The 13895-nt window shown below is 35.5% G+C and overlaps 1 protein-coding gene across 6 annotated transcripts in view; it reads right to left on the reverse strand.

Annotated features, from left to right (window-relative positions):
* Positions 1-13895, reverse strand: part of ATRNL1 (attractin like 1) — a 531556-nt gene that overhangs the window by 424844 nt on the left and 92817 nt on the right. For all 6 annotated transcript variants that reach the window (XM_027692113.1, XM_027692108.1, XM_027692107.1 and 3 more), the window contains 4 exons: positions 10445-10528; positions 8304-8417; positions 7715-7843; positions 4358-4566 (listed from right to left, as the gene is read on the reverse strand). In XM_027692113.1, the coding sequence (XP_027547914.1) occupies positions 4358-4566; positions 7715-7843; positions 8304-8356 (391 nt within the window). In that variant the 5' untranslated portion in view covers positions 8357-8417; positions 10445-10528. The remainder of the gene's footprint in view (positions 1-4357; positions 4567-7714; positions 7844-8303; positions 8418-10444; positions 10529-13895) is intronic.

Consider the following 13895-nt stretch of genomic DNA (forward strand, 5'->3'; position numbering starts at 1 on the left):
GCTTTACAAATTGTTAAATTCCATATGAAAATAAGACGGAAGAACATTTCTAATACATATGAAATAATCATGCATTATAAGACTATTCCTTCCTACTAATTCTATATATGCAAAATCTCCTTAGACAACTCTCGTTTCTGTGACAAACATCAAAAAAGTCTACAAATATGGAGTGCATAAATTGGATTTTAACTTAAAATTGTGGGAGGAAAGGACTCCTTGGGTTTGTACTTTTATGTGCACATATAGTATAGATGCACATATATATGAGGACATCTCCCAGACTGTAAAACTGCAGTTTCTCTTGACTGAATTGGTACTTGGCCAAGAAACATTCTGAAAGTAAAACTGAGACAAAGAGGGCAGTACCATGGGGCAGAACAGTTATCAGACACCTGCCTCTACTGTCTTTTTCCTTCCAAAAACAGGTCTGTCTGAAGCAAATGTTACATCATAGGTCCTCTTCTCTGAAACTAGACACTTGTTTGGTTTCTGGCCAAGAACATCCAGGCACAACAGGCCAAAAACTCAGATTTCAGACCTCTAAGCATTTGGCACAAGCTCTTTCCAGTGCTACATTTCAACTGCAGTTGCCTATCTCAAACCTCCTTCATTCTGGTTTCAATAAACCAGATAAACCGGCATCACAGAAGCACAGCTTTACTAAATCTCAGCACTGAGGAATAAGGCAGGCCAAACAAGGGAGTATGACTTCAAAGTTTTCCACTGATGCAATGGGAACAAACTCAACTCTAGTTAGTTCTTTCAGGATAACCTAAGTTGTGCATTGACACACATTGACATAGTAATTCTGGCTATACTCAAATGTTGTTAGAATAAATGCTACAGTAATAAGCAAGGTAAAATACTGATTTTACACTGCAGTAGTCATAGCTCCTTTTATACTTTCATTGTTTACTCTTCTCCTTACATAAAGGCTCATTTTTCCCCAGAGAGATGTTATAAAACTCAAGCTGCCTGAATTGCTAATGAACTTATTTCAAAGTTAATTAGTTTAATTTCAGAATCTGGTCTGCTACATCTCTATCTGCTAGGAGCAGATCTGTAGGGAGAATCAACTAACATGTTCCAGAATTGTTATTGGTGTTTTAACTTTGCAGTAGGGCCAAATGACCGTTTGTGGGTGGTGTGCATTATGTGCAACCCTAGAGCTCATCTTCTGCTGCAGTTTTTTCTAAAAGGAAGTCAGTTCCTCTGTTTTCAAGCAATCTCACAATGCAATCCAACACACAATACACAAAAAGGATCAGATTTGCTTTGAAGGTACCCTACTCATGCTCTTAAAGACTAATGTAAACACACCCTGTAACTCCTCCAAAGTAGACTCCCCTTTTTCTTGCAGTACTGATGTTCAGTGATCAAAGTATCAAGAAAATTTCTCTTAAATTTAAGAGAGCTTTGAACTCTATTTTTTTCCTTTTTACACCCAGTAGTTAGTAACATTTTCAGCATGTTCAAAGACAGTCCACTTAACCCTCTTAAAAAAGTGGAACTGTTCACAATCCTTTCAGGCATTCTGAATTTTTACACCTGTTACAGAAGTTTTAACTGTTTGGAAATCTCTATGCTCCTTTACAGCCTAGACAATCTAAGACACAGTGTTCCCCATGTCAAAGAGAATTTGCTGGCTGTGAATACATTCAGCAAAAGCATTGTTCTATAAACTTCTTAAATAGGTCAACTAATGCAAGAGCCACCACTTTTGTCTCAGTGGAGTCCTCATTTCTCTTTTACCTGTGCCTAGCAAAGAAAAAGAGATCAAGTGAGCAGTTAAAAGGCTGTTTTTTTCCTCCCTGAATTACATCCAAGCCCATAACTGCAGGCATCAACACATTCTGCTGTATAATACAGATAAATTAGTCAGTAGTGGGACAGTGTAATAAGATGTAATAATTATAAAGGAATCACTCTTTAGCAAAAACTTCAGCCTCCCTTACATTGCCTGAATAGTTTAAATTAACCAGATTTCACATAAATACTAAATTTTCCTCCTATATGAGACCAACCATCTCAGAAACATTTAACATTACTAGCATTATTTAAAAACTGCTTTCATTTAAAAAAGACCCACTACATTTAACAAGTACATTTTTTGCTAAATGCAATGCCTGATAAAAATTAAAAAAAAATTACATAAATTATTTGCTTTCCAAATCTAAAAGTTATTATTGTCGTGGCTTTATTCTATATTGGTATGACTAACAGCCAGTTGCAAGTATCTACAAGGTCTTTGTATTACATTCCACAAAATGCATCTAATAATCAGAGGATCCTACTTCTTACTCAAATAATTTTTCTATCCCAAAAAATACAGTGTTTTCTTTTCTCAGAATACTTGTTTTAAACATGAAATGTTCTTCAGAGCTGCTCCTTTCACAATATCCACAAGATGTCACCATTGTAAAAGAAAGAGACCCCATGTTGTAAAAGGAAATTCCAGAGTTTATGTTCTGAACCATAGATTTTAATTATTATACTTCCCAATCAATTCAGTTCAATGATTTGTTGTTATATGATATAGGCACTAAATGTACTGAACAAAAAAATGGGAATAAAAAACAAAACATAAAACTCTTTTCAAAATCATAGAGAGCAAGACCCTCCAGTCACTCAATCTGAATTACTAAACAAGGATAAACTTGTCAGACAGCAAGACTACTAAAATAAGTAGAGAAAATTTATGATTCCAGCATTGTGAATGACCTATACAGAAGATACTATCAATGTAGAAACTATAGAAAATGTAAATGCAAATAAATAAAGAAATAGACTTGAGAAGCAAGTAGTCTCGCAGAGGGTTCAAGGAAAGTTTGGTATTATTTTTTATTTAGTAAGGAAATACAATTATGTAGCCAAGCCAGCTCATCTGTGACAGAATAAAAAAGAAAAATAATTTAAATCTATATAGGTTCAGTGAAAATCCAAGGAACAAGAAAGGAAATTATATCATCCTGTGCACTGTAGGAAAGATTGAGAAGCCAGTATGTACAGAAATGCTAAGTGAAAGGAAGGTACTAACAAAGGAAGTTGGACTTTTAATTTTATTTTGTGCTCAAGGCTTCTAAGGAAGTTTTTAGCACTGTAACTGAAGGCATAGACTAAAAATAATTTCCAAAGATTTGTGACATTTCCCCATTTTGAACACAGGGATCTGAAATTGCAAGGAATCCGTGCACAGTTAAAAGGATGATATTCTTGCTACAAATTCTATTCAGAACTTCCTTACAGAGATCAAGCTTTCAGGATCTTTCGGTGCACTACAATCCTGGTGAGTTCCAAAGGACTCAGTAACAAGTCTACACTATTTCCATTCAATGACCATATAGCTAAACCACTTCCCTTCTGTGGGTGCACTGACTGCCTTTTAATGAACAACTCATTAATTATTAAGAAATGCATTAAATCTTTTTGTGCCTTTGGAGTAATAGGTGTGACAGCTAATAGTAGTAAAGAAGTCATTTCCTTTGACATGCAAAAAGAAACAGCAATAAAACAGAAGAAGAGGCAGGAAGTCATAGGAAGAGGGCATATCAGATAAGTAATCTGGAGGTATTTTAGTGTTTCTGTTAAGAGAAGAATGGCAATTTCAATTCATAGCAAGCTAACGCAATTGAGATTTGTAAGAGAAGTGGTAAAGGATAAAAACAAAATTCACAAACATCTAGCATAATTATAGTCAGTGAATGAAACATTTAGGATCTTAAATAATTTATCTGTAATGAGAAACAATTATTTATGGTACTGGGAGTAAACTACAGTATAAGCTAAAAGTACATCCATTAGTCCACAGTACATGTCCACACATAACCCTTGTACTGTTATAAAAAAGCAGTTTACCCTCCTTTTTCATTGAGAGGCTCATACAAATAATACCCAAACAAAAAACAGACAGTGGATACTCACTTCAGGAAGCACTAAAAATGTGATGAGATGATACGACATTAAAAGAGGGGGGAATAAAATCAAATCTATCTAGACATTTAAAAACAGAATAGAAAATTAGCCTGTGGAGGAATTTAATCTTCAGAAGTGCTCACAACTCTCCAGTAATTACTGTCATTATTTTTTTCAAATTAATGATCCAAAAAGAAAAATGCCCAATACAAGAAAGTCCAGGTCACATATTTCTGCTGTACCTTCAGATAAAAAAATATCAAAGCTGTGAGCCTTTTATGGCATTAAATTACGCATATCTATATCCACACGAAAATTTATTCCAGGAACTAGTATTTCATCTGTGTTCATTCTTTAGAGAGGCCAATGTGCATGCTACATAGGATGCATTAAAAGCAGATTTTTTAATAGATTGACTCGATTCCACATAACAAAACCTTACCTTGCCAGCTATCATTGCAAACACACAGCTTCTCTCCTGTCAAATCACAGTACCCATGATCCGGACTGCCACAGTTGGCTTTACAATATGGAATATCACAGGCTTCTCCTTTCCAGTACTTGTCACACTCACAGTATACCCGGCTTGGTACAGACACACTGGTTGTACACTTCCCATGTTCTGAGCAGTTATTAGGACAAGAATTAATTCTGGGGAGGAAAAAAAAAAAGTAAAATAAAAGAAATTACGAGTCACTGATGACAGTGGGTTTATCTGACAGTACTCCAACAACATTTGATAGATAAAAGTATTTTTTACCATGAAAAATTTCTATTTTCTGATAAAACACAAGTCTAATGGTGATTTTACAGGCAAATGAGTTCAAAAGGTTTTTATCCAGGCTTACATACAGAGTCTGTGATGCAGCCAGGGTCAGAAATATCTTGCACTGTAACAAGTATTGACATTAAGCAGGAGGACAGGTCTGGCCTGGGCCGATTACCACCTATTTTTTTCCTCTGTTCCAGTATCAGCACTCTAATCAGTCCCTTCAAATGCTTATTATCTCTAGGAACAACCCCACTGGAAGTGACTGAGCTTAAATTCTCCACCACAGGCTTACATTTAAAGGGTTTTTCTGAGTAGCTTTGTTCCATACTATAAAACAGATGTCTAACATCTGAGGGGAATAAAACAGGAAAAACAATGTAAGGAAAAATACAAGATGCAAGGCTAATATCCCAAAACTACCTATAGGTCACACTTCATGCTTTGAAGCATTAATAATGGAGCCACCTTAACTGTGCCTCCTTAACTCTGCAGTCAGAGTTGCAAAACCAAGAAAGCTTAGGCTGAAAGAAGTCTGTGACTATTATGGGAGTTAGTGTTTCTGTGATACACCCTACCAAACACTGAGATCACAAGCAACTGGACTGCAAAATTAAGCAAAGTGGTTCCAGAAATGCTAGCAACTCCTTGGAGATGAGGGGAAGATGGAGGATGTTGGAAGTATGTGGGTCCAAGAGATTCCATGAACAGAGTCCCAGGTGGTTTGTGCCTGCTGAAGTCCAAAAAGGATCTGAAATCTTTTTTGATGACTCATAGCAAAGGGTTGGGTTGAAACTCAGAATAAATTGTTACTGCATAAAAACTGCTGATCATAACACAAACCACTCCCTGTAGATGGGAGATGGATACTGGTCATAGCCTTCCTTGCTCTTTCTGAATGAAGAAAGGACTGTTAAAAGTTAGCAAAGAATTGTTTGAGGCTGGTCTTTGACAAAATGTAGTTGTGGTAGGACTGTCAGCAGACATGTTTTTGTTTTCTAGACACTCATATCTCAAAAGACTGACTCTGTTACACTACTAAAATAGAAAATCCCACATCTGAACTGCAAACATCTTGGGGTTTTGCCTGGTAACACACATGGCATTAAAACTATTGATGGCATTAACTGCTGCACACTACAGTGAGGAACCTCTCCCCCCACTTCACAGGGAGACTGTTCTGCAGGGAGATGAACGGTTCCCTTTTTCCAGCACTCTGAAAATAGACAAATTCCCACTCCAAGAGGTTCATTAAGGATTCAAATGAAATGAGAAAAACTGGATCAGCAGAATTGGAAGCAAGACGCCCGACTCCAAGGAACACAAAATTTACTCAGACTGTTCTGGAGTAACTACTGTTGTTTGCAACTGGCATGGCACTTTAAATCACAGGTTTTGTGCTTCTGTCTTATCCAAAATAAAGGAATATGAGCAGTCCATCAAGATGAAGTGGAAAACCAACGAAGGAAAAGGGTAACAGAAGCAGAGTGCAATAGATCAGTAACAGAAACAAAATTAATGCAGCCATAAAAAGTAATTGTAGGTACTTCTTTATCATAAAGATCATTACTGTTGGCTTATTAAAAAATATATATTTTAAAAGTATCCATTGCAATAGAAGAAACACAAGATCAGAGTATATAAAATTTCATGAGTTATATATGTAATGAAATTAAAAACTGGCAGGTTTTTTCATTTATTTTAAATCTTCCCAAAAAATTAGGCAATGATATGCAGCATGCACCACATTACCAAGTAATGAAAGAATGCAGAGCACATACTCTCATTCCCTAAGAATGCCATGTCATATTGCCATTTGCTCCCAAGACAAATAAAAAAAAGTGCAATAAAAGCTTCAGGGATAACTGAAAAATGTATCTAATTACAGTAGAGAAGTTTGCCAGGTGATTGCATTTTACTGATGTCAACCGACAAAAATTAAAAATACTCAGTCTTCTAGACTGCCATTTCCAATGCAATATATTTAGTGAGGTTTCCTAAACTCTGAATAGCCATTTATTATCTGGTCAAAGGTAGGCGAGCTGCAAATTACAGGAACAATCTTTCCATATACAATTTAACAAGTACCTCTGCCGAGAGCAAAGCTATGGTCAGAAGCACAAATAGGAATTTTAAACTAATAAAGAATATGAAAAAAATATTACATGTACTTCCACATAAGAAATGCAGTGCTGGCCACCACATCCTAGTAACTGCTATTTCAGAATCTGAAAGAACTGAGAGAAAGGAACAGGTATATCTTCAATCATGGAAAAACTACCACATAAAGAAACAGGTCCAAGAGGACCAAGCAATCCCCTCTTGACCTAAAGCATCCAGTGTGAAGAACGTTGCATTATGTGTCACAAGCATGTCCCAGATGAGACAGAAATTGAGATCAACAGCGGGTACATAAAGAAGGAAGAGGCTCAGATCCATTGGATGCATCTTTAGAACTGCTGACATAGAAAAGGAGACTGGAATAAAGCGTAGTTCTACCAGATTGGACTCTGCCATCAGAGGAACTAAAAGACAGAGCAGATAAGAACTGTGAAGGCAGAATGCAGACTGAGATGGAAAACAGGAAGGGAAAGTACCTGAGAGGTAGAGAAGAAATGGAATAAAATCTTTGTGGCTGGCACAAAAACCAAAGTAGAATTTCAGTGGAGGTTTCATAAGCCACAGAAGTATATTCAGCAAGAAAAATCTTGATCCTAGTTCAAGAGAAGGGAATTGACATCACAGCAGATATAATCTCCCTCCTATTCCATATGACAACTACATGTGTTGGATAAACACTGAAAGGGATACATTTTAGTTCCATATGGCATAGGAAAAACATACTCTTGGAATGGCCATGTGGTTTCACTCAAAACAATATACTCTATCTCTGGGATTTTTTTCCCCCTAACTTGTACCTTAATAACTTATTACAACCCTGGCTCCCTGGTTTTAGGAACACACCACTAAGTATAACCATTATGCCGTCGAAAAAAACAAAAGTCATTACATATTAAAAAAAATACTTACGAATAAAAAATGTTAAATCCCGTTAGGTTATAAGCAGCATCACTAAAAAAGTGGAGCAATGCATAGCCAGATGTAGTAACTACTTCAGGAACAGTTTCATTTCCACGCACTTCAGGGACTATTAGACCACTAGAAAAGAAAATGGGAAAAATGCTTATAAGCAATCCTTGGGAGAGAAGGGGGGGGCAGGAAGGAAGGAGGGCATTAGCTGTTCTGGTTGTTAACTATATAAGCAAGATGGTGCCTAAATATAATTTGAAAAATTCTTTTTAAAAAACCAAGTCAAAAAATGTGTATAAAACTTGTCCATGGTAAGGTAGGGGTTTCCAGGGAAAATGCCAGTGTTTAACTATTAACACTCCATGCAATGTTAGCAGTAAGTACAAGTCACAAAATGGATTTATGCTCTGATCACCTAACCAAAGATGTAATGCTTTGGAATTCATCCTAATACAATTTTACATACATGTTCCCATATTATTAATAAAAGAAAGCAAGTTAGTTAACATGTTAGAGCCTCTAATGTTATTTTTTCCCCAGTAACTAAAAATGTTTGTACTTGGACTAAAAGATTAATAAATACACTCACCTAAATACAGCTATTAAAGGTGCATATATCGAATCTCCATCATATACATACATATGGTCCCAACTACATTCTGTGGCAAAGTGATTAAATCTTAATCTTAGTATCGCATTTGGGCTGAAAAAAAATAGAACATTGATGTAAAACATTATTTACAGAATTATTGAGCTCATAAGACAAAGAACTTACAGTAAAATGGATCATGGCAGCATAATTCTATTAAAACATTTTGAGTGATAATAATAACCAAACATTTCAAGGTGTTAAATAACAAAAGTCAGGGCAAGCAAATATTTCACTTTATCTTAAAAAAATCAAAAATAACATATTCAGTCCAAGTCTAATAATCCCTAAAGTTAATAAGAGACTTAAATTTACCAGATTTTATTAGTACTCAGAACCACAAATTTAGAGCAATTAAAATATCTTATTTTAATATACTAGCTTAAGTTTACAATGTCAGGACTATGAAGTTTAAAGAATCTTTCAAGAAAAAAAAATCACCTGCACATCCTCATTCCAGTATTCTACTAGTTATTGAAAATTTTAAAACACAAATCTAAAATAGCAAGCAATATTAGTGCAAGTGCTTGCCCCGCCCTCTCCCAACACCTGGGAGTCAAATTTCCATAATTTTTGGCTGAGATCCAGATGGATCTGTAAACTTTCTGAAAGGAGACTTCTCATGTATTGCAAAATTACCAATACATATTCCATGAAACATAATGATTATTTTCTTTTATGTCTCCCCGCTTCTGACAGGCTTGAGTGCAATTTGTCAGTTTGGAAAATGTGGGTTTTTTGTGACAGGTCCTTTGAGAGAACTCTCTGTTCATTTTTTAAGACAGAGTATTTTATATATGTGACTTCCTTGTATATTGACATTTTGCACTGTGTTACTGGGTTGCTTTACTCTCTCACATACTGTGCAGCACATTGTGTCCTCCAGCTGCCCACTCCATCTCTGGTGAAGAGGAGGAATGGAGTGAAGACCAGCTCCAAAGTAGAGCTTGCCTGTGCTCCTGAGGCATGATTCCACTTTAGCACGGTGTGGTGCAGTGCAAACATTCCTGAGCCAGTTTGGGTAAAAAGAGAAGTCTAGCTAGGGCAGAAAGATATTCAGCTACAGCCTGGTCACCTAGATATTGAAGCTTCTATTTAAAGAATTTTGGAAATTATCCATGACTTCATTGCTGTTGTGTTTAAATTATTATCTGCATATGAGCAGAACAAAGTTAGATCAGATACTATACTTTTACCTTTTCTGATACCTTTACTGAACTTTTATCTTTTTTTTTTTTACTTTACTTTTACCTTTACTGAACTGCAGCAACAGAACAGATATCTAAGTTAATTGAGATTATGACAACACAAATACAGAACAGGTTAATTTTCTTCTAGAATGTTAGTAGAACTCAGAACTAGAGTCAGCAAAATCCTGACCCATATCCAGAGGGGGAAGAGTCCCACTGAGCTGTAACCAGTTTGTGCTTTTAACAGTTAGCCGTACTAATGCATGTGTCTCATTATTTCTTTGGGCATGTCTGTGTGTTTCTGTGCTGCACAAACTGAAAAATTAGAAACAGACATGAGACATCTAAACTGTGGGCACAAAATTGTTTTTAAATTAAGTACATGAGGAATACTAGAATGCCAAAGAAAATACTTTATAGAAGCACTAACTTTTGAGCAACATGTAACTGAATAAGCGTTCTGTACTTGAGGCCATTCCTGATTTATCACTGATATGAGTTAAATAAGATTAGTAAGATAATGAGTGAAATAATGGGATTCTGTAACCACATGTGGAACTTATGTAAAGGTACTCAAACATGCAACAAATTTATCATTGGGTTTTGAGAGTTTGCAGCACTGGCCAAATTCCAACGTCAGCCTAACTTTTGCCAGCAATTTGAATGGGAATGGAATTGAGCCAACTCTGAGGAATCTTAAAAATCCTACTTCTTTTATTTTTATTTTTTTAATTCTTTATAGCATTTAAACAAGAACAAAACAAACTAACTGAAGACCAAAACTGTTTATATTGTATTCAAATGCAGTTTCTACTTCAGGAGTTCTTTCAACCTCTAGAATACACAGTACCAAATTGTCAGAAAATTTAAATTATATAAATAAATACTCACTATCCTTCAATTAACCATGTACATTTAGTTTTATATTTATAATTTATAGGTCCATCTGTTAAATATCCAGAAGGTTCTGTTAACCTACAAGAAGAAAAAACAGTGCTGTAATAAACCGGAGACAACACATCAGAACATGCATCATAGACATGCCAACAGAATCTTTCTGGATGGAAAGAAAATTAGAGGTAGGGAAAACAGTAAAGTCTCTTTTCATATTTCTTGTCACATTGTTTGTATTCATAAAAACTTGAATTCTGACTATTCTATATCATTGATTTGCTTTCTTCCCCTAAGCAATCACAGGATTTCTATTTTTTCTAATTCAGTAGCAAATAATTTAAATTATTCTTCACACAAAATGGATCCAAGCCAAGGTAAAGGGGTTTTGTTGAAGGGTATTATTTTGGTTTGACTTGTTTGTTTACTTTGCCATTGTCTTGCAATGTACTTCTGAAATTAGACATCAGAAAACTGTTCTAGATCAAGAAAAATTAAGGCATAAATTTAAATAAGTGTATCTGTAAGCCTGTTCCTCTCTCATTCCTAGTCAGTACCCTGTCTCTTCACAGTGGCCTACAGTGGTTACCCAGGAAAGAACTTAAATCCCTACAGATACTCCACACAGCTTCAATGACTTGCATCTCAGGGACACTCTTAGTCAGAGATTGTGCCTTTGGGTTCACATTTGTCCCAGGAGTTACCTCACATAAACTCACATAAACTTGCAGCATCTAGAACACCCAGAAGGAATGATTTCCACACATACACGAGCCATCATCTGTTTTTGTCCTGAGCCTGCCTCTTGGTTTCATCTATGTCCCTAAGTCTGGTATTGGATGAGGGGATGAACAATTGTACCCTGTTCACATGCTTGATCCCACTCAAAATGCAATGGTCTGTGTTGTTTCCTTCCTTTCCCCCACTGAGCCTTTTCCAACCTAAGAAATCCTTGCTCACTGCCTTTAATGTATCTTTTCTATTCTCCTAGAGCCATCTGAGCTCCAACACAAAGATCAGCATATTGTATTCAAGATGCAAGTGAACCATGAATCTGTACAGTAGCAATATTATTTTCATTTTATTCTCTATTCCCATTTAAGATTTTATTTGCTCTTTCAACAACTACTATTCTGATATTTTAAACAGAATAGCTGCTATAACTTTTTTTCTGAGTGATAATAGATAGCTCAATATTCACATATAGAATTCATTTAATGTAGAAAGAGAACCTTTTTCATCTGTTCATATATATTACTTTGCATTAATCTATGCAGTGATAAAATAGCAGATGAAATTCAATAATCTATTAACATAAAAGCTTTCTGAAAGAGCTTATTATCTTCAGCCTACTGTAACTTCACTAATCCACCCCATTTTCTGCATGCTTTAAGATTATGTTCTATAGTTCAGGTCTTAACATCTCTGCTGGTCTTACTCCTCTGGGAAAACTGACCATTCTACTCTTTAAAATGTTACAACAATAATAATGAATATAAATACATACTCAAAAAAAGCTCTTTTTTTTCCACTATAGTGGAAAAAAAAAAGATCATCATTAAGAATAAGTATCACTGAATTAAAACAAAACAGGGGTTTTTTTCTGTTTTATTTCACTACTTTAAATAAATCAATAGACTAGATCTAAATCCAGAGGCAATGCTGAACAAGATGACCAAGCCACAGCTAAATTTTCTCATCAGGAGTCTAGCTGAACAGGAATTCAATATCTGCTATCCTACTATATATACATCAATTTTAAAAATATTCATTACCACGTCTACTGCAAATTATTTACACTGGAACTCATATCAAACATTAATTGCATACTTATTAACAGAGAACCAAACATGAAATTATAAACATGTGGAAATGAAATTAAATCAAAACAAGGGAGCAAGAAAGAATAATTTACGAGACATGGTCTGTGCAAACTCATGTTTTTAAACAAGTTCCTTCACCTTTCCTGTAAGAACCAGCATCAATTTGTTGGGCACATTTTTCTCATCACTGGTGGTTTGAATTATACGCACTTTCCTTTTGGGACAAAGCTGTCTAATATGGGAACTGTCCAAATAACTGTACTCAAAAGATTTCCAAGGCATAAAAGTATGTTTCTGAATTAAAAAAAAAAAGTTTATGTTTCTGAATCAAAACAAGAAAAGCAAGTAAACAGCTCGTAACATGACCAACAGGTTGAGAGGGGAAAAAAAAACAAAAACAAAAAAACCACCATATACTCTAGTCAGCTGACAGCTGAGAGAAAACCTCCCCAGTAAAACCCAATACATGGAGCTGGTCTGAAAGCTGCAGCACACCCCTTCCCAAAAGTAGTGCATCCTGGTAAGTGCTACACAAATGCTGGTGGAGCCCATAAGCAAAGCATGAATTAGAGAGGCATGGCTGGTAACTCCCACTCCTCCCTCCCAGCAGCCTGGAGGAGCTGCAGAGATGGCCAGGGAGAGGTTAACCACACTCCTGCCAGGTGCTCTCCTTAGAATCAGTGTCTGGCCACAGAACGCTTTTGCTTGAAGAAAGGAAAAAACACACAGTTTAAGTTTATAACATTTCTTCTTGTTGAGAAATATCAACTTTATCTAAAAGTATATATCGGTGCTTCTACACATGACAAACAGGTTTTTTATTTCTGGCTTCTTTACATACTAATTACGTTGTTTAGACAATGCTGAAATTAACACCAACCTATACTTTGGACATGTAAGCCTCACGTCACTGATTTTGAAATCAAGCTTATATTGATGCTTGGCCTCTGGCAGAACCTTAGTGAAGCTGATTACAGGAGCAAATCCTATGTTTGAGTGTGTGCTAGACTGAAGTATTTTTTCTTTTTTTTTTTTTTTTAATAAAATGCATAAGATTCCAATAAAAGTAATTGTAGTACTGGCATATGATTTGTATACAGAAGCAAAGTCCTATTTAGCAAGCCACAGAACATTTATTTTCCTGGAAGAAGTGTGAAATATCACTAGTATTCATTTGCAGTCATGACCATTGCCTTCTAAGTAGCTGTATAATGCAATGGAGGTGACTTACAAGAGTTGTTTTTATTAGATCAGCCCTTTGGCACCAGTAAAGTACAAACAATTTCCCTTGTCTCCTAAGCTGATAATTTTTTGATAAATAGTTTCTTTTGGAAGAGCAGATAGCCTTTGAAGCAGCTATTGCACTTTGCTGGAAAAAGTAAATAACTAAGAGCACAAGTTTGCAATAATGGTTGTGGAAAATGGTAAGATAAGGGGTTGTTCTATTTAAAATAAATACATAGCAAGACAGATGGGAATTCTTTTCAGTTTCTTGAGTCATATCAAGAACTTTTGTGTATTATTTTTCGTTCCAAATGTTATCAAATACCAAATCCCATAAATAACAAAGATAAGCATAACTACTTTCCTGTAACCTCTTACCAAATCAAGGTCAATCTTCTCTTTCA

The sequence above is a fragment of the Neopelma chrysocephalum genome, unplaced genomic scaffold (assembly GCF_003984885.1).
Source record: "Neopelma chrysocephalum unplaced genomic scaffold, ASM398488v2 Primary Assembly neopelma1_85, whole genome shotgun sequence".
NCBI classification, from domain to species: Eukaryota; Metazoa; Chordata; class Aves; order Passeriformes; family Pipridae; genus Neopelma; species Neopelma chrysocephalum.